The sequence below is a fragment of the Anolis carolinensis genome, chromosome 5, assembly GCF_035594765.1.
Source record: "Anolis carolinensis isolate JA03-04 chromosome 5, rAnoCar3.1.pri, whole genome shotgun sequence".
NCBI lineage: Eukaryota > Metazoa > Chordata > Lepidosauria > Squamata > Dactyloidae > Anolis > Anolis carolinensis.
Window position 1 is genome coordinate 85,831,190 of NC_085845.1, and position 26,783 is coordinate 85,857,972.

General features: G+C 40.3%; 1 protein-coding gene across 3 annotated transcripts in view; it reads right to left on the reverse strand.

Moving 5' to 3' along the window:
• Nucleotides 1–26,783, reverse strand: part of gsap (gamma-secretase activating protein) — a 68,410-nt gene that overhangs the window by 18,279 nt on the left and 23,348 nt on the right. For all 3 annotated transcript variants that reach the window (XM_008111524.3, XM_008111523.3, XM_008111525.3), the window contains 11 exons: nucleotides 25,927–25,970; nucleotides 22,788–22,873; nucleotides 19,618–19,695; nucleotides 14,111–14,188; nucleotides 13,494–13,586; nucleotides 10,158–10,375; nucleotides 9,754–9,823; nucleotides 8,449–8,531; nucleotides 5,704–5,757; nucleotides 4,129–4,257; nucleotides 2,246–2,298 (listed from right to left, as the gene is read on the reverse strand). In XM_008111524.3, the coding sequence (XP_008109731.1) occupies nucleotides 2,246–2,298; nucleotides 4,129–4,257; nucleotides 5,704–5,757; nucleotides 8,449–8,531; nucleotides 9,754–9,823; nucleotides 10,158–10,375; nucleotides 13,494–13,586; nucleotides 14,111–14,188; nucleotides 19,618–19,695; nucleotides 22,788–22,873; nucleotides 25,927–25,970 (986 nt within the window). The remainder of the gene's footprint in view (nucleotides 1–2,245; nucleotides 2,299–4,128; nucleotides 4,258–5,703; nucleotides 5,758–8,448; nucleotides 8,532–9,753; nucleotides 9,824–10,157; nucleotides 10,376–13,493; nucleotides 13,587–14,110; nucleotides 14,189–19,617; nucleotides 19,696–22,787; nucleotides 22,874–25,926; nucleotides 25,971–26,783) is intronic.

Sequence of the window (26,783 nt, forward strand, 5' to 3'; positions counted from 1 at the left end):
ACATTGGAATGCAGAAATCATTGGGAAATGGTAATTTGTGTTGTTTTTATTCAGCTTATATCTATCATAGTGCCTAGATTGTGGAAGCTTTACTGAAACTAAGCTAGCAAAGATGTGGATCACAAACTAGAGAGAAGGCCACTGCTGTAGCATCTGGCTGTGCATCTAATACAGAAGAATCAGAAAGCAAATTAAAGCATTTCTTCATAAAGTGGATATTTGTTGGGATTTATTGCTACAAGATATAGTAGTAGTTATTCATTTTTAAAGCATTCAGCACACTTAATGTGACCTCCCACCAAAACAGCAGGACAATCAGCCCTCCATATCTATGGATCGTGCATCCACAACAGGAAAGAGTGTCATTGACTTCAAGTCTTCCAAGTAGTTAGCTACTGTTCAGACAGGATTGCTGAACTAAATATTCCCTTTATCCAATTTGGAGGGCACATACACTGACCTTGCGTCAAGTAAGGGTTTCCCTTTCAAAGTCCTAATATTGCATGCATAGGCAGTCCCTTAAAAAAAAAACATGCACTTCAAACTACACAACTCAGACAAAATACTATGATTCCAGCTAGGATTTCCTCTAGTCTCTGAGGGAACTGAGATATGTTTCAGTCTATTATATAAAATCAACATACTAAACTATAAGAACGTGGCACAAAATTTTTTAACCTAGTTTGGCACAGAAAGTTGTAAATGACATGTTGATTAGGAAAATTTGAATCTTTCTTCTTTCAAACAGGGAAACATTTCTCTATCTGTCCAAGAGAAACATAACATAACTTATCCTGAGACAGTAAAGAGAAACAAGGCACACACTGAGCCAAGATATTAAAATGCATGTTATCCAAAGAACAAACTGCATAGCACTACACACTCCAAAAAAGTTCCTAAATGGATCTGAAATCTTAATATTTCCCATTCATCAACCATGGCACTCTAAGCTGAAAAGACAGGACAAAAGGAAGTCCTACCCAGACATACTTTGACACTTTGTGATGTGTACAAGGAAAGGGGCAAAGGTTTCAAAAAAGTCGGTCAAAGTAGGATAATGCATTAGTTTTGGAGTTTGATGCCATCTCGCTGCAGATGACACTCAACTCTATTACTCTTTTCCACCTAACTCCAAGGAAGTCTCCTGGATTCTGAGCCGCTGTCATGGACTGGATGAGGGCTAACAAGCTGAAGCTTAATCCAGACAAGACAGAGATCCCTCTGAACAGTCACAGGGCTAATCAGGGAATAGGTTGGCAACCTGTGCTCGATGGGGTTACACTCCCCCTGAGGACACAGTTCTGCAGTCTGGGGGTCTTTCTGGACTCAGCGCTCATATTTGATGCTCATGTGTCGGCGGTGGCCGAGAGGGCCTTTGCAAAGTTAAAACTTGTATGCCAGCTGCGACCGTACCTTGAGAAGTCAGACTTGGCCATGGTGGTCCACGCCTTGGTTACATCTAGACTGGACTACTGCAATGTGCTCTATGTGGGGCTGCCTTTGAAGATGGCCTGGAAACTGCAACTGGTTCAAAGGCTGGCAGCCAGGTTGCTAATAGGAGCTAGTTACAGGGAGCGTACAACACCTCTTCTGAAGCAGCTCCACTTGTTGCCAATAATTTTCTGGCCTCAATTCGAAGTGCAGGTTATGACCTACAAAGCCCGTAACAGTTTGGGTCCTGATTATCTTCGTGACCGTATCTCTACCCTACGAACTGGCGCGGGCTCTTTGATCTGCTGGGGTGATCCTTCTCTCGCTCCTGCCTCTGTCACAAGCACAGTTGGTGGGGACGAGGGAGAGGGCCTTTTCAGTGGCAGTCATGCTTATAGGTACCTGCAACATTCTCTAGTCATCATTTCTTGACTTACAGAGCTCCTCAACAAAGAGATGGACAAATGCTCATCGAACAATAGTGCATTCACATTAGAAAAAGAATGCAATGGATTCCTTAGAGCTATGGATTACTGAAGTATTTGCAGGAAAACCAGTGTGGTGTAGTGGTCTGATTGTTGGACCATGACTCTGGAGACCAGGGTCTGATTATCTGCTTGCCCATGGAAACCCACTGGGTGACCTTACTCTCAACCCCAGAAAACCCCATTAAGGTTGCCATAAGTCAGAAACCACTTGAAGGCACAACAACAAAGTATTTAAAAGCAACACCAAATACTAAGAGACACCCAGACACCACTTAATGAAGACTAGGGATATGAAGGTGATCATTTATTATCCAAAGTCAACCTACCTTTTTGCATTTCCAAAAATATTTTTCATATATGTTGTTCTCTCTTCAGTTCTCTAGAAAAAGTAAATTATTTTTCATGAGAGTGTTAAGTGATGGAATTAGCTTTATTCTATCAATGTCTAATAACACATGTAGACCACCTGGGGGGATAAGGAGTACACCATCTAATAATGTATTACTCTAAACATTTCAAAGTGTTCTTAACCCCATACTTTAGCACACAAGCAGAAGCAATGACGTGCCCGAGAGAAAAGTTATATCTTCTGCGGAATACACTTTGAGTGAGTTCAATTCCTGCCATGATCTAAGAACAAGCTAAGATTGGAAACAATGGTTTGATTCAGACTTATTTTAAGGCTGTTGTTGTGTACCCTCAAGTTATTTCTGACTTATGACAACCCTAAAGTGAACTCATCACAGGGTTTTCTTGGCAACATGTGTTCAGAGGTGTATTTTTGGGTTTGCTGAGTGTGTTTTGCCCAAGCTTACCAAGTGCATTTACATGGCAGCGCAGGGAAATCAAATTCTGGTCTCCAAAGCCCAATGCTCAAACCACACTGTCTCTCTTATTCTTCTCTTATTCTAACATATCACAATTTAAAGACATTCAGAGCTATCAGGGAACTAATTGAGAAATAAATATAGATGTCCCCAGGAGCAATCTTCTACCATAGAACAGTGGAGGGATGGAGAGACGATGAACCTGTATATCACTATGGTTGTATAGCAAGAGACCATGGTTTTGTCATAGTTAGTACTGGCGAGGAGCTGGAGGAAGATTACTTCTCCTAGCCTCAAAGTTGGGCTCTAATAGAGAGCAAACAGTCAGAGACCGAAAAGGTCACTGCTTCAGAACAGGAACCACAGGAACCCAAAGTAGACAATGGGTTCATAGCAAGGGCAGCATTGGGACCTTTAGTTGGGAGACCAGGGATTAAATATTCTGGACAGGTTACAATTAAGGACAGATGAGATTCAAGTGTAGAGATTAAATAATTTGGCTGAGAACAGGGCCAGCAGGTGGGAACACTTGAGAAAGCTGCATAAATAGCTGAAAACTAGAATGTTTAGCTATGGGTAGTAATGGTGGGTGTTGTTTTTTTTTTTTTTTTTTTGGAGCTCCAGTATTGCGGTTTGTGTCTTGAACCCTTGAAAGATGTACCTTGGATACTGGATTGTGGAGTATCCATGGAAACTGTGTTGGTGAAATAACCTGGCTTTGGAATATTGGAATGGACATTTGGCTTACTCTCTTGTCTCCTCCTTGCTTGGCTGATTGATTACTGTGTTGACTTTAGACTGCCCCTGGACTATGTTTCTGTGCTCGGCTGCTTTGCAGAGATGAGCCGGTAGGACTCAGGTTTCCCATTACAGTTGAACTAGTGCTCACTAAGAAGATAGATGTCCAAAATTCACAATCTGTGGCCTCCCTTTGGCTCTATCAACCCCACCAGGCTGGTTGACCAGACTGGATTGAAGATGAAAGGTATACTGAAACTCATTCCCAAAATAAAGAATTTCTAGATGAACCTTTTGAATAATCAATTGATATATCAATTTAGAATAAAGCACTGCTATTATACATCTTTCCAACCTTGGTCTTTTTACTCACACAAAACACACAGATACCTAGCAGGCCAAACAAAATGATATGCTTGTCGATCTCCCCCTTTCAGCTCCCTTGCCTTCATTTCAATTAGGTTCGCTATTAGCCACTGTTTTGCATATCCCAGCACATCTGTATGTTGTTAAAATGTAAAATAACAGAATTCCTGGGACTTCTAGCAATGGGTGCACTTACACAATTCTATGTGTCTTAGTCAGAAAACATTTGATTAGCAGATTTCAAATGTTGAAAAATATGCCATTATAGACTCATTTACCTCCTCTGAAAGCAAATTATCCCATTCTTTCTGAAGCATCTTATAGTTGAAATGCAAGTAGGGTTCGGAATATTTCACACATTCCAGGCTCATGCTCAGCTTTTCCCAGAAGTCTTTGCAATGTTGTACCTCAAATAAATTAGAAATAGAAGCAAATAATAATAATAATAATAATAACTTTATTCTTGTATCCCTCCCCATTTCACCGAGGGGACTCGGGGCGGCTTACATGGGGATCAAGCCCAGTAATATACAATAAAATACAACAACATAAAATACATTTCAATTACAATAAAATTGATGCATAAAATATATATAAAATCGTAACTCGACAACAACCTAACAAATAGCCAATGTCCTAGATACACATTACCTCTTGTAGCAAAAACTTAGCAAAACAAGGTTATGATAAATGTGGGATCTAGATAATAGAGGGATTTTCCCCACTCAGATATTAATGTTTAATTCAGTCTCAAAACTGACACATTTCATGGAATTTCCATGTTCTGCTGCAGAAACCCTAGAAACCCCTGACAAATTTCAGCTGAAGTAACAGCTATAATTATGTTATATGTGCATAGAACATTTTAAAGCTTAGCACAACCTGAATTTTCACATTAAAATGAACTCCCTCCAACTTCATCAGAAGTTTAACTGTGACTAGGTACCTGTAAAATCACTTTGTAGGTGTAGGTTTTCCAATAAAAACCAAGACAAGCTCAAATTCCAGATTCCTACCTGTATAAGAATCATCCATTAAAATACATGAGATTTTGCTTTTCTTGTTGAATAGGTATTTCTCTGTAGAGAATATTTGGTAGAATAATTTCTAAATATAAATGTTCAAATACTTGGATGAGAGACTACCAACAAATATTAGGTGCTATAGGCTACATTTCAGAGGAAACAATCAGCAAAACCACTTCTGAGTTTTTTCTTGCCAAGAAAAAATGTTAAATTTCTGGGGTTAGCGCAAAGTGAGAGGCAACCTGAAGGCACACACACAATTTCACAGTTTTAAAATGTTCAAAGACTTAAGAGACCATACTGAGAAAGAATGTGGAATAGCTGTGACCTCTAGTGGCAGCTTTACAGAACATCATGAACAGTCTCTTCATGGTTTTCTTCTTCTTTGGAGTCTTGTGAGAGTGGTGGTCACACGTCACCAAACTAAGTACTGCCCAAAATTTCACCAGAGCTTCTAACTATGGTTTGGATGTACACTGCAACTTGCAACCACAAAAAGAGAACTGAACAATGGAAGTGGGTTTCTTAAAACTATGGTTTGGCTGTGATATCTGAGAAAGCATAATTTACAGACCCATCTTAAAATAGTTTCAAAAGAATAGAGGCGATGGCGATAGACAAGTGTTTAGTTAATAAAATTACGTTCAGAGCTCTAAAAGCACACCTATACTATAAAATTAATGCGGGTTGCCACCACTTTTACTGCCATGGCTCCATGTTCTAAACTCCCAAGGAATGTAAATAATTTAAAGTATTAGAATTATCTCCATGATGAAAAGGATAAATGAATCAACTCAGCATCCTACTAGCAATTGCTTATGTACTTACTTTTAATGCAGGCATTGAGATAATTTGTGTTCGGCATATAATTCCTGGAAAGTCCTACAAAATATAGGATTATTGAGTGAAAAAAAATACAAAAAGTAAGGATATTAAACTGTTTTTGCTTCCTTAGATTATGGTTTGTTTTGACATGGATTGTATTATTATTTTATTTATTTCCAGCATTTATATCCCGCCCTTCTCAGCCGAAGGGACTCAGGGCGACTTACAACAATGGCAACAATTCGATGCCTACACAAAATCAATATTGAACAATACATAAAATCAATTAAGACTATTAAATACAATATAAAATTACAATGTATAAATTTAAAAACATATGATCAGATCCGTTCGTCCAAAAAACCTCATGCTATATCCATAAGTCAGTCCGTGTCGTCTTTGTCATTTATTCCTTGAAAGCCTGGGCACATAGCCATGTTTTTAGGGCTCTTCTGAAGCCCAAAAGGGTTGGGACTTGTCGAATATTTTTGGGGTGTTCCACAGCTGGGGAGCCACCACTGAGAAGGCCCTGTCCCTTGTTCCCACCAGCCACGCTTGCAAGGCAGGTGGGACCGAAAGCAGGGCCTCTCCAGATGATCTTAGGGATCTTGCTGGTTCATAGGAGGAGATATGTTCAGACAAGTAGATTGGGCCAGCACCATTTAGGGCATTTAGGTCAAAACCAGCACTTTGAATTAGGCTCAGTAGCATATCGGCAGCTAGTGGAGCTGTCTTAACAGGGGGTGGTACGCTCCCTGTAGGCCGCCCCAGTTATTAATCTGGCTGCTGCCTGTTGTACTAATTGGAGCTTCCAGGCCGTCTTCAAAGGCAACCCCACGCAGAGAGCGTTGCAGTAGTCCAAACGGGATGTAACCAGAGCGTGGACCACCTTGGCCAAGTCAGACTTCCCAAGGTATGGGCGCAGCTGGCACACAAGTCTTAGTTGTGCAAATGCTCCCCTGGCCACTGCCAAGACCCAGACTGCAAACCTGGGTCTTCAGGGGGAGTGCGACCCCGTCCAACACAGGCTGTAACCCTATACCCTGTTCGGCCTTACGACTGACCAGGAGGACCTCTGTCTTGTCTGAATTCAGTTTCAATCTGTTCGCCCTCATTCAATCCGACACAGCGGCCAGGCATCAGTTCAGGACCTGAACAGCCTCCTTAGTGACAGATGGGAGTGACAGAGCTGGACATCATCTGCGTACAGATGACACTGAACCCTGAAACTCCGGATGATCTCTCCCAGCTGCTTCATGTATACGTTAAACAACATGGGGGACAGTACTGACCCCTGCGGGACCCCACAAGACACTATCTGGGAACGACCCTCCAGGAAGGACCGGAGCCACTGCAAGACAGTACCTCTAAGCCCCATCCCGGCAAGAATACCATGATCGACGGTATCGAAGGCCGCTGAGAGGTCCAGCAGAACCAGCAGGGACACACTCCCCATCCAGTTCCCAGTGTAGAAAATCGACTAAGGCGACCAAGGCTGTCTTGGTACCATGTCCTGGCCTGAAACCAGACTGCGCTGGATCTAGAAAATCGGTGTCTACCAAGAATGCCTGGAGTTGTGCGGCCACCACACGTTCCGCGACCTTGCCCCAAAAGAGGAGAATGGAAATAGGCCAATAGCTGTCCAACTGAGTGGGACTCAGTGATGGCTTCTTCAACAGCGGTTTGATCATAGCAAATTTAAGGCTCGCTGGAAAAATGCCTTCCCGAAGGGAGGCATTAACCACCACCTTCACCCACTCCGCCAAACCCCCTCTGGCTTCCTTCATCAGCCAGGATGGGCAGGGATCTAGGATGCATGTGGTAGCCCTCACCTCTCCAAGCACCTTATCCACGTCCTCAGGCTGAACCAATTGAAAAGAATCCATCAAAATAGGACAAGTAGGTGCTTATGCTACATCCTCGGAGACTGTCGTTAATATAGTGTCAAAGCCAGAGCGGATCAAAGCGACTTTGTCCGCAAAGAACTGATCAAATGCTTCACAGCAGGCTGCCAAGTTGTCAGGGATCCCATCTTGAGGGACGGGATATAACAACCCTCTGACAACTCGAAACAGCTCTGCCAGACGGTTCTTTGCAGATGCAATATTAGCTGCAAAGAAGACATTCTTTGCAGCATCTATTGCCGCGGCGTATGCCCTAAGATAGGAGCATGGCCGTGTTCAGTTTGACTCGCTTGGCTCTGAACGCCACACGCCCTCTAGTCCCCTCTTCTTTTGCTTCATTGCTGCCAACTCCTCAGTAAACCAAGGCTAGACCAGGCCTTCTTAAAATTTTTACACACATGACCCCTTTCTGCCCAATAAATATTTACATGACCCCAGACATAAAGGTATATAAAATAGGTATAAAAATCAAACATTTACTGATAACACTAGCCAACACACATTTTGGTGCCTCAAATATTAGCCCTGTTTCTGGGTATATTTGACCTGCTGATTCCAAAAATGGCACCAGTGTTCTCCCATCGGTTCTAGTTTTTCAGATACAGATCAAATGCCATATACCAGTCACCATCTGCGTGCCCATAGAAAAGCAAAATAACCATATCTAAAAACTAGAGCTGATGTGGTCTATCTAATACAATTTTTTTTTAAATCAGTGCCCCAAATAAATTGAAAATTGAAGAAGGGATAGTTTGGTGGTTTCTTCTTTAACTATAAATTAAAACCTTACTTAGTACTTGAATAGCAGAAATATTCCCTTCCCCCAAGTGTGAATGCATCTTACTTCATTCCACTGCAGCAATGGGGTGTATGGTAAAAGCTTGTCCAGGTTGGTGACGTCCAGGCACATTGTCCAATATGAAGAAGCTGAATACATGAAAATAGAGATGTCTAGTTAATGCCCAATGAAAGCTTCTGATCACTCTCAAATCAAATAATACACTTGAGCTCTATTTGTTTATTGGTTTAGCATTAGTTACTTTCCCTAGGAAGCTTGAAGACTTTTACTCAGGAACTTAAAATAAGTGGGAAACATATATATGTGTGTGTTTGTGTGTGTGTTTTCCCACTTATTATAAGTTCCTGAGTAAAAGGTCTTCACACACACACACACACACACACACACACACACACACACATATATATATATATATACACACTAGCTGTGCCCGGCCACGCGTTGCTGTGGCGTTGTCTGGTGGTGTTGGTGAGAAATGGTTGAGGTAGTGGTGGTATTGAATGTCTGTTGTATGGTTGTCTTTATGTTTAGTATGCATTTGGTTGTTTGTGTACTGTGAAAGTGGTGAAGATAGAGGGGGTCTATGTCCCTGTGTAGTATTGTATAGTGTTTATACGTTGTCCATGTGTTGTGAATGCTTGGATTGTGTCCTGCTGCATAGTAGAAAGGGTTGGGCTGGATGGCCCTTAGGGGGCTCTCCAAACTCTTGTGCCTATCCCCTGGGCTGAGTAGGTTGCTAGGAGACCAAGTGGGCGGAACTTAGCCTTGTAACTGGCAGCAATTGGATAAAAACAATTATTCCTCTCCCTCTAATTAGGACTTTATTTTTCTTTCCTTTTTGTTGTATCAACCTAGAGCCATGGATGATGGGTTGTATTGTCAAATGTCGAGGTTGGGGGAACTGTAGTTTTGTTGTTTTGTCCGCTGCCCTGATGCCATCACTCTTTTATTTATGTATGTATGTAGTGGCTATCTATTTCAGAGCCACTGAGATTTTCTACAATTACAAGCTTACATGTAGAGCATGGCAAAGTTACTTGTTTGGCTTACAATTTCTCAAATCTGAAGGACTACTCAATTCCCACTCCTAGTGTGAGAAATACTATCATCTTAGAAAATAAGATACCAAGTTGCTGTTGTTGGTATACAGAGAAAGTTAACAACTTTCAATTTCTAATCACCTTGTTATGTAGGTAAATAAGTGTGTTCACCAAATCTTGGATTCACATACAAAAAGCCCAGGAATGTTTTGACACAATCATGTTTTACATACGAGAAACCAATATGTATTACATTCCTCAATCACTGTACCCCCTTATTTCCAATCTGATATAGTCCTTGAATACTTACCAATAATAAATTCTTGCATGGGGTCAAATGTAAAACAAATGGACGTTTTGTCAAGAATCCACTGGATTACCTGTTGAAATTAGAAAATGAAATGGTTAATATAGCTTGAGCTGTGAAAATGTATAGTTAAAGTATAAGCAATGAAAGCTATGGAAGACTTGAAGTCCTTGCACTTTATTATTGCTGGGTATGTTAAGCAGATGCTATTTGCCACTGATGCAATATAGACATGATCAAAATCTGCTGCTTCTTCCTTCTGCAATTGCAGTATTTGTTTATTAGTAGTATGTTATGCTTTCAACAATTTGCTTAATAAAATTAACAAAACTTTTTACTACATAGAAAATGATACAATCTCAATATCTATGTTATATTTTATTTTAAAAATGGAATATTTTACCCACCTGGCTTTCTATCTCCCTTGTGCTCCCAATGTGTAGAAGTAAACAGTGCAGTGCTGCCAATTTGTAAGTATCACATTTGCTGTTCCACAGGAATTGGAATAGGGCTTCCTTGTTTATTTCAATAGTAAACAGTTCTCCTGTGCTACGATCGAAGACCGTTGACTTGAGAGGAGAAATTATGGTGCTGGCATGCAATCCATTAATTTTAGCCTCCCCACCTGAACAGTAAATTGAAGAGAAATTTGTTTCCACAAGGTCTTCCTAGTATGAATTGAAATATATCAAGTCCCCTCATACTGGAAATATTCTACAGCATCTGGAGATCTTAAGGATTTGTTAAGTTGCCTATTTATATATTGGACTGTGAGTGTATGAGATCACGGTCAGAGGCATCACAGGAGTTTATTCCTTTTAAAACAACTTCCAAGTTAATGCTCTATCGCATTAACTCTATTAACATCCACCCATATGGAGACTTCTGAACAACAGCAAACATGCAAACACAAGGCCCATATGCAAAAAGATTACCGTAATTGGAAGAATATCAGATGAGATCACTGCATAGAAATCCCTTTCTTTTACATGTAAAACGAAGAAAGCCAAGGGTTCATCTACACTGTAGAATTAATGCAGTTTGACACCACTTTAAGTCCCGTGACACAATGCTACGGAATCATGGATGTTGTACTTTTTCATAGTCTTTAGCTTTTTCTGTCGGCATGCTGTACCTTACTAAACTACAACTCCCAGGATTCTATAACATTAAGCTATGGTTGTTCAAGTGGTATCAAACTGTATTAATTTTGCAGTGTAAATGCACCCCAAAATTCCATCCTCAGATAATCTTTTCTGAAATATCATCAATATCAATATTTGTTCACCAAAAGAAAATTTAAAAAGCAATGAATGTTTGATCTCCTGAATCTCATTTATAGTAAGTACAGCAAAGCACGAGTCTTTAGACTACAAGCTCATTGTATCAAATCTGTTTATGTTCACTGTTTAGCTATCATATCAATTGGAAATGTTTTTAAATAAATCTATCAAACCCCTTTAACTTCAAGGAAATCTCAAATGATAAATAATCCTTATGTAAACCAATGTCTTGCACCTTTCAATTCACTTTAAAACACACTGAATGCTTTTCAGGTGAGTATTAGAAGGGGTGTTTTTAGAAACATTCTTTATATGGTATTAGAACTGATGTTTTTTTCTATAAATGATAGCACTGTGCATTAAGTAGTGAAAAACAGCTTCCTCTAATTTTTAATTCATTTAACATATTATATAGGCAATTGCTGATGCCATTTGATCAATGCAAAGTGATGAGAGATATGTGAACAAAACTATTTAAGTAGCAGAAAACATAGAATATAAAATATTTCCATCCAATTCATATACAATTCATATACAATTCTGGCTGGCTTTTTCTGTACTATTCAGGTAAGATGTTGTTCTCCTGACATTTAAAAACATACTTTCAGTTTTTCTTTAAATGGACAAGAAATTGTCCTGCGTGCATAAAATAAAATTTGGTACCTCATAAGTGCTTACTTCCCCATGCAAAAACATACTAGAAATTGAATCAAACAATTGTTCAATTTTGGGATACACAAGTCTTGTCAGTATGCAGATGAGAAACTGGTTTCACGTGAAAATTTTGCCATCACAGACATCAACCCTCCTGGTTAGTATAACTTCACTAGCAAAGGTAACAACAGCAATGTAGGTGGCAGGACAACAGCAGGGCTAAAAAAGGCTACAAGAATTGCATCAACAAGAAGGGCAGGATGGGAAGTCAATCCCTCTTACACAAAAAGCCACCCTGTAGTTCACAAGATGCTTGTAAACCAGAGCAGCTTTCTCTAGTATGCTAATCTTGTAGCACCTTTGAGACAAACCGAGAATAGGAAGTTTGTAGCATAAGGTTTTGTAGACAAAGGGTGCATCTACAGTGGAATTAATGCAGTTTAACGATGCTGGGGAAAATGGAAGGAAAAAGGAAGAGAGGCCGACCAAGGGCAAGATGGACGGACAGTATCCTTGAAGTGACTGGGTTGACCTTGAAGGAACTGGGGGTGGCGACGGCCAACAGGGAGCTCTGGCGTGGACTGGTCCATGAGGTCACGAAGAGTTGGAGACGACTAAACGACTGAGCAGCAGTAAGCTCAATGCTGGGATTCTGGGATTTGTAGTTTGGTTAGGCACCAATATTCTTTGCAGAGAAGACCTTGAAAACTACAACTCCCATGATTCCATAGCATTGAGCCATGGCACTTAAAGTGGTAGGCTGCATTCATTCTACCCTATAGATGCACTCTAATTCTACTACATCACATCCAGTCTACAAAAGCGTATATGGTAAAAAAAAAAAATACTTTCAGTAGCGAAAGTGTTAGAAGATCCCTTTGCAGACTTATCAGACTAACATGACTATGCCTTTGAATAGTATTACTCAGGATTACATGGAAATGTCTGAAAAGGGTGTGCTACATGAACAAACCTATTTATTTTTCCAACTGAGAATCTAAAAACATAATTGGATAAAGCAAATTTTGTATTCTATATCACTCTGGTAATGAAAACTAGTATCTATGTAGGGTCAGATCAGACTCTTAAATGTTAAATGTGTGAACACATTTAACATCCATTCCCTTTTTAAAAATAATAACTGGAAAGGAATCTGATGAGGAACAGGACTAAGGCATTTACAGAGGTTCTTTAATCCACTTACAATATGGTTCTGACAAATCACTCTCCCTGCTGTTCACAACTTTCCAAGGAGGCTGCTTTTCTTGGGGTTACAATGTTGAGATTAATTATTGAATTTCTCCTTTCTCAAGCCTTTCCATGACTTAGATTTTTTTTTAAAAAAAACAGGTAAAGAGACATGTTAACTTTATCCACCGTTGCATTCATCATGCTTTCTAGTTGGCTCACTGTTGCTGGCTTAATGTCAATTTGACATGTCCATGTGACTTTTGGACAGAAAGGGAGAACATTGGTGTTGTGCAAAACTGTTATATAAATGAAATGCAGACCCATTGAGGCTGCAATCCTGCACATGCTTATCTGGGAGTAAACTGTACTGAACTCAACAGGACTTCAGGGTAGACATGGATAGGAATAAGAAATGTGAAGAAACTGCATTCTGGTTGACTGTCTTGTGATTCTATACTCTTGTTTTTAAAACCTCTTCCCTTTGCATTTATTTCTGTACCTGACTGACACTAGAATGAACTTCTAGTGAAGCAGCTATTGCAGAATGTATTATTAAAAGTTCCACTGTAAAAATTAATTTAAAATAAAAAACAACAAAAAAGACTTCCACTGTACCTGTTAGGAAGAAGCTATAGCACATCAAATCAGGATGCCGAGTGTTCAGAAGATGTAGAAAATGTCCAGGTAAATAGATAGCCACGTAATAGTCTGTTGGTTTTGGGTTTTTTATAATACATAAATAAAAAAATACAGACTTGTCAGTTTGTCCTTAATTTTATTTGAGATTTGGTTATTCAAATATTCTTTGAAATATTTAGATGGGGATAATGCCATTCAAACTATAATACAATTCCATGACTCCAAACTTCATTGCCTTTGCCAGAAAAAACAACAACCCTGTCTGTTCAAAGGCACAAAACACAAGACAACAATTCTGTCATAGGCTGTGCCACAGGAAATAAGCAACGAGCCCATTCAAATTTTCCCAAGCAGCATGCAATGGTCTCATGACCATAGACAACTAAAGCTATTTGTTCCAACAAATAGGAGGAAGGTCAACTTAAGGAACTTTCCTTATTTAACAATCCAACTGACTGAAAAACATGACAAATTCATGTGACATACTCCAAAGAAAATGAGAACATTTCTACTTCTCACTCAAGCAGCTCAGAATAAAACCATAAGGATCTGAGAAAGCAGCAAAGCAAAGTGAGGCAGTTTGGTTAACTTACCAAGGTTTAAAAAAGTCAGATCATTTCCTTCCAGGGAATTCATTTCATCCAAAGCTACTGTGTATGTTTTGCTGTAACCTACCAAGGGTAAGGAACAGGTGAGTACACTGGCCAACACACAATTCTGGGTATATTTGACCTTCTGATTCCAAAAACGGCACTAGTTTTCCCCTATCAGCTCTAGTTTTTGAGATACAGAATGGCATCAGCAATTAAGGGTAACAGCTGTGGCATGACCCCAAGGGCTCTCTCCAGATGTTCACATGATGCATTCTGCAACAAGAAAGGGGTTGCAGGCCTCATATTCCTGAATTCTGATCTGTACTCTGCAGCACTTCAGAAATGATGATTGCTTACCTCTAACCATGTTTCTTCAAGTGGCGATCTGTGAAAGTAGCACTTGTGATGCTTGTGGAACCTGTGCAGCAATCAACGGAAAACTCTGAAAGCTGAAGGCTTGTGGTTATGGCCCCGCCCACCGAGGATAATATAGGCCAAGGAATGGGCTGTAGTCTTAGTTCTAGAGTCGGAAAGCAGCAACTCTGGACATGGCATGACAACATGGGGAAGATGGGTGGGTAGTGTGAATTTCACAGACGACCACTCGAAGAAAGGCGGTTACAGGTATGCAACCTTACCTTCTCCTTCGTGGTGTCTGTTAAAATGAGCACATGTGGTAGACTAGCAAGCCACGTACCTTGGTTGGTGAGTATCATTCCACTGCTGAGAAGAGAACCGCTCTGCCGAACACGGAATGCCTTCTAGACTAGACATCCATCTTATAATGGGTTGCAAATGTCACTGGGTGGACCAGATCGCCGCTCGATAGATGTTGTCCAGAGGAATGCCCCGTAGGTATGCTACCAAGGTAGTGACTGCCCTAGTAGAATGGGCTATCAAGTGGGGCAGTGGATCTCTGCCAGCCAGTTGGTAGGCAAGTTGAATGGTCGAGATCAACCAAGCTAAGAGGCATTGAGGTGAGACAGACATCCCTTTTGTGTCATTGCGATACTTCAAAAAGAGCCTTGGGATCTTACGGAAGTCCCTGGTTCTATCCAGGTAAAAAGCTAGTGCCCTACAGGCGTCAAGCAGGAGAAGGAATCGCTCAAGGCTTGTGGAGGGGTTCTGAAAGAAGCCTGGCAGAATGATGTCCTCCAATATGTGAAAGACCGAGGTGACCTTGGGCAAGAAAGAAACATCCGTTCACATGACTTTGTTATGGTGAAAACATAGGTAGGGCTTGTCTGCCCATAAGGCGCAGCATTCACTGGCCCGCCGAGCAGATGTAACTGCCACTAAAAAGCTGTTTTCCATGATACATAAGTAAGGTCAGCAGAAGCCATGGGTTTGAAGGGAGCCTTCATTAGTACTGACAAGACCAGATCCAGACGGCAGGATGGTGGTAGAGAGAGTCACTGGAGGTCGAAGAGTTGTATCAGAGGATCCTGATACCATGAGGGGGCTCCTACCTACCACTGGTATGCAGATATTGCCGAGAAATAACATTTGAGGATTGACAGAACCAGTCTGTCCTGAGTGAGTATCTGGAGAAAGTCGAGGAGCAATGATTAGTCGCTTCTAAAGGCTACACGCCATGTTGACGGGTGAAAACTGCAAACTGCTTCCACTTTGCCGCATAGGACCACTGCATTACCTCAGAGAAAGGTGCAGATGAATCTGCCATACTGTGAGACGGAGGCTCTGCAGATCAGGATGGAGCACTGTCCTCTCCTGGGTGGTTAGAAGGTCCAGTCGTTTTGACGGGGAGATGGTCTCTGTCCAATATCATTTTGAAGAGTGTGAACCATGTCTGCCGTGTTCACCATGGTGGGATGAGAATGGCATCTATGTTGTCTGCATATGCCTTGGCAATTACTCTTGTTAGTAGGGGTATTGGCGGATATAGGTATAGAAAGGGCCCATTCCAATTAAAGAGGAGGGAGCCTCCTAAACACCCGTGGTATTTGTCCTGTGGCCTCCTGGCGCAGTAAAGTGGGCACTTGGCATTCTGTGGTGTGGTGCCGCAAAAATGTCAATGGAGGATTGTCCTCATCATTGGAACAAACTTGTCACCTCATCCTGATGCAAAGACCACTCGTGGTCTGTCGGGAAAGTTCTGCTGAGATGGTTTGCCACCAGGTTGTCTTGTCCTGGAAGATGTATCGTGGTAAGGCATATCTCCCTGGGAATGCATCAATTCCAAAGATGGAGCAGAGACCGAGATCTTGTTCCTCCCTGTTTATTCAAATACGAATTGGTGGTGGTATTGTCCATATGGACTTGAACAACATGGCTGTGAGGAGAAGGCTCTAATGCCTGCAGAGTCTTCTGTACAACAGTGAATTCCAGGAGGTTGAAGTGGGAAGCTCTCAGCTGGTGACTACAGGACTTGCATTGCTAGGGAGCCTGAATGAGTACCCCATCCCTGGAGAGAGGCGTCTATGTTGACAACTTTTGATGGTCATTGTGGGCAGAAGAGAATGCCCACAAACATTGTGAAGAGATGTCCACCAATGCAGAGACTGGTGTATAGCCGCAGGTGAAGTAAGAAGACAACAAGGGTTATGATGGAGGGGGTTGAACACGTTCAGAAACCATGCCTGTAGCAGCTGAAACCAGAGGCGAGCAAATGGTGTTACTGCCGTTGTCCAAGGCCATATGGACAAACATGGAATGAAAGTGGCTGACACCACTTGGAGACATATGAGCTGTTGAACTGCAGAGCACAGGTTGTGACATTGTTCCTCTGGGAGGTAGGCCATCTGTGTCAAAGAGTTGATGAATATCCTAAGTAGGATGCAACTTTTGGTGGCTGGCTACAAGACCCAAGACCTGAGGGAAAGAAAGGGTAAAATGTATGTGGTGCAAGAGCTCAGTGTGAGATTGACCGACGAGAAGCCAGTCATTAATATAGGGAAAAACTGTGATGCCTTGAAGATGTAGATGAGCTGCCACTGCTGCCATGCATTTTGTGAAAACACGTAGTGCAATTGAAATCCCAAAAGGAGGAACCCGGAAAGAGAAAGACCTGCGTCCTATCTTGAAGGAGAGATATCTGTGGTGACGTGGTACATGAAAATAAGCATCCTTTAAATCTATTGTAGAGAACCACGCTCCTTTTGGGAGGAGTGGAAAACTCATCTGCAGTGCCACCATCCTGAACCTACCTGGCCAGATGTAATGGTTAGGGCATCTTAGGTCCTGAATCAGCCTCTGACATCCATCTTTCTTAGGGACAAGAAAGTAGGTGGAAAAGACGGCCAAAGAGAAATCAGAAGGGTGCGACGGCACAATCACTCCCTTTTGGAGAAGGGCGCAGACTTCATCCCAGAGTACCAAGGATGGTGCCATAGTACAAACGACACCTACTCGCGGAGTTCTTTCAAACTGGATGGCATAGCCATGTAGAATGATGTCAAGTACCCACTTGTCAGTGGTAATAGCTTGCCATGCAGGATAAAATCCAGCAAGCTGTGTGCCAAAACAAAAGTGTATATGTACGAAGGGATGTAGCCATGGCAAAAAGTTTCCCAGCTGTGTCAGCCATATGCTGGGCCATGTCCTTTTGAGCGTGTCCTATGAGGAGTGCCTTCCAATGTTATGCTTTAGCCATCGTTTGCTGATCTGAAGGAAGGAGGTCAAGGTAGGGGGCAATCATCTGCCACAAAAAGTCTCAATATGACACCATAATGCGCTATGAGGGTGACCAAACCCATATTAGTGTGTGCCTTACTTCTCATGGTGTCCAGCTTTTTACCTTCCTTATCTGATGGCGTAGGCTGCGTAGAGTGAGAGCGCTTGCATTTGGCCATGTTAACTACCACCATATTAGACTTAGGCAGCCTTGCAACCCACTCTGCTGTAGCAGGGTAATGCGGTACCTTGTATCGCATCGAGACACCGTAGGAACTGCAGATAGTGCCTGATCAGGATTTATGGCCAGCTGAATAAGATATGGCAAAGATGGCAAGGCTATGGATGTTGTTGCTCGCTGGACCTGTTGTTCTGGTGGGAACATTGGGTCCTCAACAGGCTTATGTGCCTTCTGTGTTGGCAGACTCAAAGCCTTGGCAAGCGGCAGGATGTCAGTGGAAAAAGCAACATCATCACCCATAGAAGATGGGGAAGTATCCAGTTGTTCCAGTGGTATCGGAGTGTCAGCAGATGAATCTAAATGAGATCTCCTATCAGCATCATCGTCAGAAACCCAGGAAGGAGAGAGCAGCCAAAGGCTGCCTCACCTCGGAGAAAGGACTGGTGAAGTTTGGTGTGGGATGCACTCTGTCCTTTGATGATCACAAGCCTTCAGATTTCAGAGATTTCCATTGACTGCTGCACATGTGCACCAAGTACCACAGGTGCTCATTTAAACAGACACCAAGGAGAAACCTTTTCATTGGGGTGCTACCAGGATGAAAACGTGAGGTCTGGAGGATTAGCCTTGTCATATGTAACTGACATTGGAGTGTCATTTTCATTCTGTCTCACAATGTAGGAACTTGGTATGGTGTTTTTATAAAGTTAATAATAATAATAAAAACAAAATAAAGAAATATACTCATACTATTTGTAAACCTTTAGTTGGCAAATTGAAAACATATTATTCCAAGCAATACTACTGACTTCACAGTAAAAACAAGTGTGAATTAGGATGACAGTGAAAAATGTTTGAAGGGATAAATTATATGCAATAGTGATCAAGAAGAATTTGTTTAATAAGAATCCAGTTGTGAATTTGAATTCTTTAAAAGAAAACTATCTAAAAGCAAAGTGATTCCGGTATTTTCTTTAAATGTCCTTTTTCGTAATGTACGTAATTATTTGTCTTAAATCCTGTTTAGTCATGACTAGATAGATTCATCGAATCAGTGGAATTTAACATAATTATTTAACTTATTTAACTTTAGTGGATTTATTTTAGCTGGGATGAACAAATGAATTAATACTGTGTGTGTGTGAATGCACGCACAATATATGCTTTTTAAAAAAATTCCAAAATTAAATATGACAAATGATAAAGAAGTTTTGAAGGGAAAAGATGGAATTTGCAGACTGATGTTTTTCAGAATACAAACAAAAAAATCTGGATAGATTGGAAAGGTATGATCCCTGAACCCCATTTTTCCAGGCTCCAAATCAGTTTGGGTCTCTCCACAGAAGCCTCAGACCCATTTTTTTTACTCCAAAAACACCAGTCACTAAATACCAAATGCCCCTGCACTGCTACCCTCTTGCCTTATCCCTGAATAGCACACATAAAACCCCTCAAAAGTTTTTTAAAACCCTCCAAAAAACCCAAAACCCTTAAAACTCTTGAAACATCGCCTCAAAACTAGCTGAAAATAGAAACCTGAAATGCCACATCAATTTTATTGAGGTGAGTGGCTTGCTGTTGATTCACTAAAGCTACATACAATCTTGTACATATTTACTCAGAAGTAAGTACCAGTGAATTCAAACGTATTTCTGAATACACATGATTAGCACTGGCATTGTATATACTATACCTTTATGTAAGAATAACACAGAGTATGTAACTTCTTCAGATGTAATAGGAATGAGACTGTAACATATGCATAAACCTCCTAAAATGAAAAAAAAAACTGTTAGGAAAATACAACCAGAAGGTTTCTACTTTAGTGTTATATTTAGAAAGTGATTAAAGCAGAGAAAGAAAAAGTTTACATTCCCAAAGACATTGCTGTAGCATCCCGCAATATTGTCTGAGAGACTCTGGAAGTTCTTGGAATTGAAATAAAGCTCACAAAAACAATATCTGGAAGCAAAGGATTTATTCTGGCTTTCCAAATCACTAAATTAACAGCTCTGAAGGATATTCCGCTCAAACAACCTGTAATATAACCCCTAGCTCCCATCCGCCCTCTAGTGACCAAACGCTGTGCCCACAGATCGTTCACTGCAGTTCCTAATTCCCTTACCCCATCTCCCTTTTTTATGGCAGGGACCCGAAGCAGCCAGTCCCAGGCTGCTTCAGTGATCCTGACAATTGTCTGTATGTAGTAGTTTTGTTAGCATTATGAAGCTTTCCTTTGCAGACAACAAAGAGCAATAGTTTCTGCTATGTGTAAACACAGATACCTCAAAATGTTATTAATAGAGAACACATTTGTAAACATTCCTAAGTTACTCTGGGACAGACTAGTTGTTTTGGGGTTTCTCCACCCCTGAATAATTTCCCTCCCATTTGAGTCTGTTTGTGCCATTTCTCTTTCTGGTACTGGCATAAGAAAATGAGAGGAAGTAAAACCAACTCAAACTTATAGTGTGTAGTTTTTTTATGTTATGCATTTTACACATTTTATATTTTCATGCTCTTCATATTTTTTTGGGTCTGTGTATTTAATATGAAAGCCTCACAATACTATCAAATGGTTTGCTCTCTTTCATATTGTATTTTGTATTATGTATACAACAGTTTATTTTAAAATAAAAGCTGTTTTGTGAGAACCTTATCTTTAATAATCTAATTGTACATGAACTAATTGTCTAGTCCTAATTAAAATATATTCAATGAAGAGAGAATTGGAAAAATGACAGGACATATTAACCATCTACAGGCAGTCCCAACTTACAAACAAGATACGTTCTGTAAGTTCATTCTTAAGCTGAATTTGTATGTCACTCGGAACAGGTACATTTTAAAGTGTAGCTCCAGAGATAGATAGATAGATAGATAGATAGATAAGATTTGGCTTGCATAGAGAAGGGTTAACACCCCGTGGTGTTTGTTTTGCTGCCTGTGCCCCTGTTCAGAAGATTTCAACTCACTCTCTAACCTGATAACTGGATTTTGAAAAAAATGGATTTGTGCTTGATGCTAAAGCTTCAGCTGAAACACCTTTTTCTCATGATAATTCTTTCAGGAATTAATTTCTTTTTTGAGAGATAATTTCTCTCACTTCCTGTTGTCTCCCCCTCATTCTTAATTATGAATCATTTGTAAGTCGGATGTTTGTAACTTGGGGACTGCCTATATTTAGTGCATTTATATGTGGGCCTAACAACTGGATACAGGCTGTTTTGAGATCCAGTGTGATGTAATACTTTCAGTGTTGAACTCAGACACTTGAAGGGACTAAGATTTGAACCCCTCCTTAGACATGAAAAACATTGGTAAAACCATGGGCAAGTCACACACTCTCGGTCTAAGAGGAAGGGAATGTCAAACTTGTGTTTTTGTTGTTATAGTGTGAAATGTTCAATCAATTGTTGCTGTTGGAATGTGTGTATGTGTTCCGGCAAGCATTCCAGCAATCCAGGAGTTAACTACAGCCAGCCCTGATTGATTACCAGACATTCCTCATGAATTGTGGAATGCAGGGATGTGCCTGCAAGCCGAGAGGACGCACTATGTTTTGCCCTTGCCGAGGCAACATGTGTCCAGAGAGTGATGGTATTTAGTGTTGTAAATAACTTGTAAATAAAGACTTTAGGACGGCTGGGATCAGCAGATAATTAATGACTGAGGTGTTGTTTGTCGGTGCCACTTTCGCTGCTGCCTAAGTGGTCTGGCTGATGAGAAGGTGAGACCTGACTCATCAATTGCTCAGGGGTGACGATTCCCTGACAAAACTTGCTCTGAATTAATCATGCCAAGCAAAAGCTATAGTGGAGTCACTATAGGTCACCAGAAACCTCAAAACCCTATGTCCAGTCACCTACTGACTTTTGGTGAACCCATGATTTCATAGGGTTTTCTTATGCAAGGAACACTCAGAAATGGTTTGCCAGTTCCTTCTTCTGAATAAAAGATGTGATTGATGATCTTGAATCCATGTATTAACCAGGGCTAATCCTGCTTAGTTTCCAAGACAGGATATGATGCTTTTGTGGTATTTATCTATATATCCTTTAAGTTTAAAAGAGCCACTTTGTCACCGACACATAAATGCAAGTAACTACAGAACACGAACCCAATTTTTAAAAAGGCGTCTCAGTTTGAAGATGGAAATAAATTCAAACCCCAACCTAGTAATTTATTTTAGCTCTACATTTTCACTGAAGTCGATTAAAGCAAATATAGTGCATTGTTCGGTGAAGCATGGAAAAGATTTGTGTGTGTGTTTTGTGTGTGCCTTCCTGAGATTTTGAGTATTGGTATCATACTGTACACATACAGTATTTTGAGAGTTTTACCAAAATACATAGTCATTAGGGTAAAAGAATAAAAATCAAATTGAGAAAGAGGTGTCAGGATTCTTCTATCTTTGTGAAAGGTTTACCAGAATCTGTCAAGGCAAAAAAAAGCAATCAAAACGCCCTCAATGTTTTGATTCAAAAGCATATCAGTAACAGACTTACTACATATAATACTTAAGAATTCAGGCAGGCATATATAACTGGAATATATAATTCATGTCTCATATGAGTTATGATGGCAGACACATAGTATTCTTAGCAAGACACATGAAAGGTGTAAGAAAAAATGGAATATATCAAACAAAATTGAGGAGCCTGCAGCAACGGAAACGTATTTAGTCATAACTGACACACAATGCATTATGTTGCATTCTGTATTTGTTTCCCAATAATATAATACATACAGAGAATAAATTCATCACATAGTGAAAAAAGAACAAGGAAAATTAAGCTGCAATCAAAAGTCTTAGGTTCCAATAAACTGGGTTCATAAAGTAATGTATCATGTATGGACTACCTGTTTCATTTGTAATAACCCGGATATTCAAAGGTTTAGGTATAATCTCTCGGTCTTGATGACAATTATAATCCAAATTCATGGGTCTAGGAATAGAAATCAGGAATTACTACATTAACCCAAACAGTATTATATGTGAAAACATACAAAGAGCACATTCTAAGGATTATTTCTGCATTTGATTTATTAAAATATTCCCATCCAAACCCAAGTAACGAAGGTGGAGGCATTACTTTTCATTCAACCCTCGTATAAATGACCAACATGTAGACTAGGTTAAACATAGACAGCATTCAGGTACAAAAACAAACTATAGCCATACCTCAATTAACAAATCCTCTGACAAAGAAGCTAGTTCACACAAAATCTTTTTATACTAGCCTCCCTCCCTTTCCTCATCAGTCTCTGTTTATCTAGAAAGGTTTCAGCAGCATCAGCACTGGGAAGATAATGAAAGAAGGAAAAACAGTCTTAGGTAAAGCTTGAACTATAAAAAAGCAGGATTCTACTTTAGCCAAACCTATTATAGCTTATTATAGCCCTATTATAGGGCCCCTGGTGGCACAGTGTGTTAAAGCGCTGAGCTGCTGAACTTGCGGACCAAAAGGTCCCAGGTTCAAATACCGGGAGCAGAATGAGCGCCCGCTGTTAGCCCCAGCTCCTGCCAACCTAGCAGTTTGAAAACATGCAAATGTGAGTAGATCAATAGGTACCGCTCCGGCGGGAAGGTAACGACGCTCCATGCAGTCATGCCAGCCACATGACCTTGGAAATGTCTATGGACAACACCGGCTCTTCGGCTTAGAAATGGAGATGAGCACCAACCGCCAGAGTCGGTCATGACTGGACGTCAGGGGAAACCTTTACCTATTATAGCTTTATGTGCCTATCTACAGCAGGCAAAATAAACAGCAGCTACAGAATTCCTTACCGAGCAGTTGTAAACAATGAAAGAGATAGTAGGTAAGCTTGCCTCACCAGCTACTCACAGTATATTAAAAGGAATAACTATATATGTGTGGTCACTAAAATGGAAATAATAAGAGCTGAGGATGGTGAAAAAAATTCATTCCTAGATGCATATTGAAAGAAGTTTTGAAGTGGTCTCTAGAAGGTTTTTTTTTTCTGACTTACTTATGCAACAGTTATCTGACCTGGCTGTGTCATTTCACATAGGCAAAGTGTTAGTTTTTGAATCAAAGTTTTCTGAAACATATTGAAACCTATCCCTATTATTTCCATGTTTTTTCTCCCTCTAGCACCAAATTTTCCGTCAAAGTAGTAATGCCAGTAACAAATTGACTTTGTTAATTGCCCCAATATGTCCTCTTCCCCTTATTGTTTTTATTTTTCTAATTTTAGCAGACTACATTTTCAGTAGGTCTTCACAATTTTGTCAAAACTGTAACAAACTAAGGTTTATATAAATTATTGCTTATCAGCACACTGCAATAAGGTCGAACATTGTGAAAGCCACCCATTGCATGACTATCAGCCTCCTCCCACCAGACTCAAATCAAGGAAGGCCTTCATGAGAACCACCACTGTTCCTCCGGCAATAGCAAGGGTATCCCTCTGGGCAGCTGGATAGCCCCCCATGAGGGTCTGCCTCTAGGTGCAAACCAAGAATGGGCAATTTGGAAGTCCCTGAACAGACTGAGAAGCGGAGTGGGCACATCAAAAGACAACTTGGCAAGGTGGCACTACCTGGAGGAATCCTCCACCTTGTTTGACTGTGGAGCAGAACAAACAACTCTGCATATGTATGCTTGCCCACAATGCCCTGCATCATGCATGGAGGAGTTGTTGTTCAAAACCACGGACAATGCAGTCGCTGTTGCCCACTTTTGGTCTAAAACTATTTAGCTGCTTGTGATTTCCTTTATTTTAATCACTTTTAAACTTATTTATTTTGCAATGCTTTTGACACAAAATACATAAATAAACCACACTGCAATCATTAAAAAAACATTTTGATTTCAATTTGAAGATTTGGTTTCATGGGGAAATTATTGTATGCACAGAGCACCATTGTGTACATTATATGCTCATTGAAGAGGTATGCTAAGAAAGGAACACTGGGACACTGAAAACAACAACAACAAAAAGGAAGTTAAAAAATGTAAACGCACTGCCTCTTGCATAGTGTGCCTGTAAAGATTCTATTCTTAGTGTATCATCCTGAAATCTTACTAACATTCAGCTCCTCCCCCTGCTCCATGGCACAACTTGACACAAAAGATTAAAACATAGTGGGGACTGTTCTGTCTCCCAAGTGCAAGGTATCTTCTTATTTGAATGTTGAAATGATATTTTAGCTCTTGATATTGTTCAACTCATCTGGCTCCCATCTACACATTTAGGCAATTGTCAAATGAGAGGAAAGCCTAAGTGAAGGAAAAACCCAACCAGAAGACAAACTTGTAATATCCTAGAAATAGGTTGGCAGCACAATATCAGGAAACAGCGCACCCAGCAGTAGGATGGCAGCACAACTCAGAAATAGGGTTTTCCTCATTGTAAGAACATGAGAAGTAACACTTCTAGTGTTAGAATTTGGAAAACAAATATCTAAACATGTGAAACATGCTGACTGTATTCACACTGCTACCTCCACTCCAGACACCCTGAAAGGGACTTCAGCTTTCTTTCCTTTTGATCTGAAAACAGATAAGCTAAAACTATTTATAAAAGACTGGGGTTGTGGTGAGGATGGGACTTGGTTCCAGAAAAATGTCTTGTTTAGAGATGTGACCCACCATGGGCAAACCACAGAAAAATAAATAATGCTGAAAGGAAAAAGATATCTGAGTTGTACTGCGTCAGAGAGGACAGACACCGAAATTGTGAGTAAATGTAGATGGCCACAACTTTATTATACATTAAATTAAAATTAATCAAAATATTCTTTTCAAATAATGGAAGAAAGTTTTGAAGAATAGAATACATTAAGCAACAAAGGTGAATGCTTGTTAAGGCAGCTGAAAAGGACCAACCAGAAATCCAACAGGAATATAGATAGAGTTGATCTGGAACCAAGAAACGCATACACAGCAATATATAGAGCCCATACATAGCTTATTCTAATGTTAAAATGCCTTTAGACAAAAGCAGCTATGAAACATTTGACAGAACTCACTTTAATGCTATGTCAGCCAAAGAGATATCCAAAGGTGCTTCAAGCTATTGAAAAAACAAAAAGAGACAACACAGCTAAGAGTTACTGTTAAACCCTGGCAGAGAGAATCAATAGGAATTCTATTTCAAGCTCATGCAGCTAATTAATGAAGGTGAAGGAAATAGTGGTTGACTTCTTTACTAAAAAAATCTGTAAAATGTTAACACTTATCAAATAAATCATAAAAATAGATATGGAAATGTATCCCCCTGGATCAGTGTTTCTCAACCTTCCTAAAGTTGCGACCCCTTAATACAGTTCCTCATGTTGTGGTGATCCCTAACCATAAAATTATTTTCATTGCTATTCATACTGTTACAAATCGTAATGTAAATATCTGATATGCAGGATGTATTTTCATTTGCTGGACTAAATTCGGCACAAATACCCGATACATCCAAATCTGAATACTGGTGGAGTTGGGAGATGATTGATTATGTCATTTGGGAGTTATAGCTGCTGGGATTTATAGTTAACCTACAATCAAAGAGCATTCTGAGCTCCACCAACAATGGATTTGAACCAAATTTGGCACACAGAACTCCCATGACCAACAGAAAATACTGGAAGGTTTGGTGGGCATTGACCTTGAGTTTTGGAGTTGTAGTTCACCTACATCCAGAGAGCACTGTGGATTTCAAACAATTATGGATCTGGACCAAACTTGGCACGAATACTCAACAGGCCCAAATTTGAACATTGGTGGAGTTTAGGGAAAATAGACCTTGCCATTTGGGAGATGTAGTTGCTGGGATTTATAACTCACCTACAATCAAAGAGCCCCCTGACACCCACCAACAATAGAATTGGGCCAAACT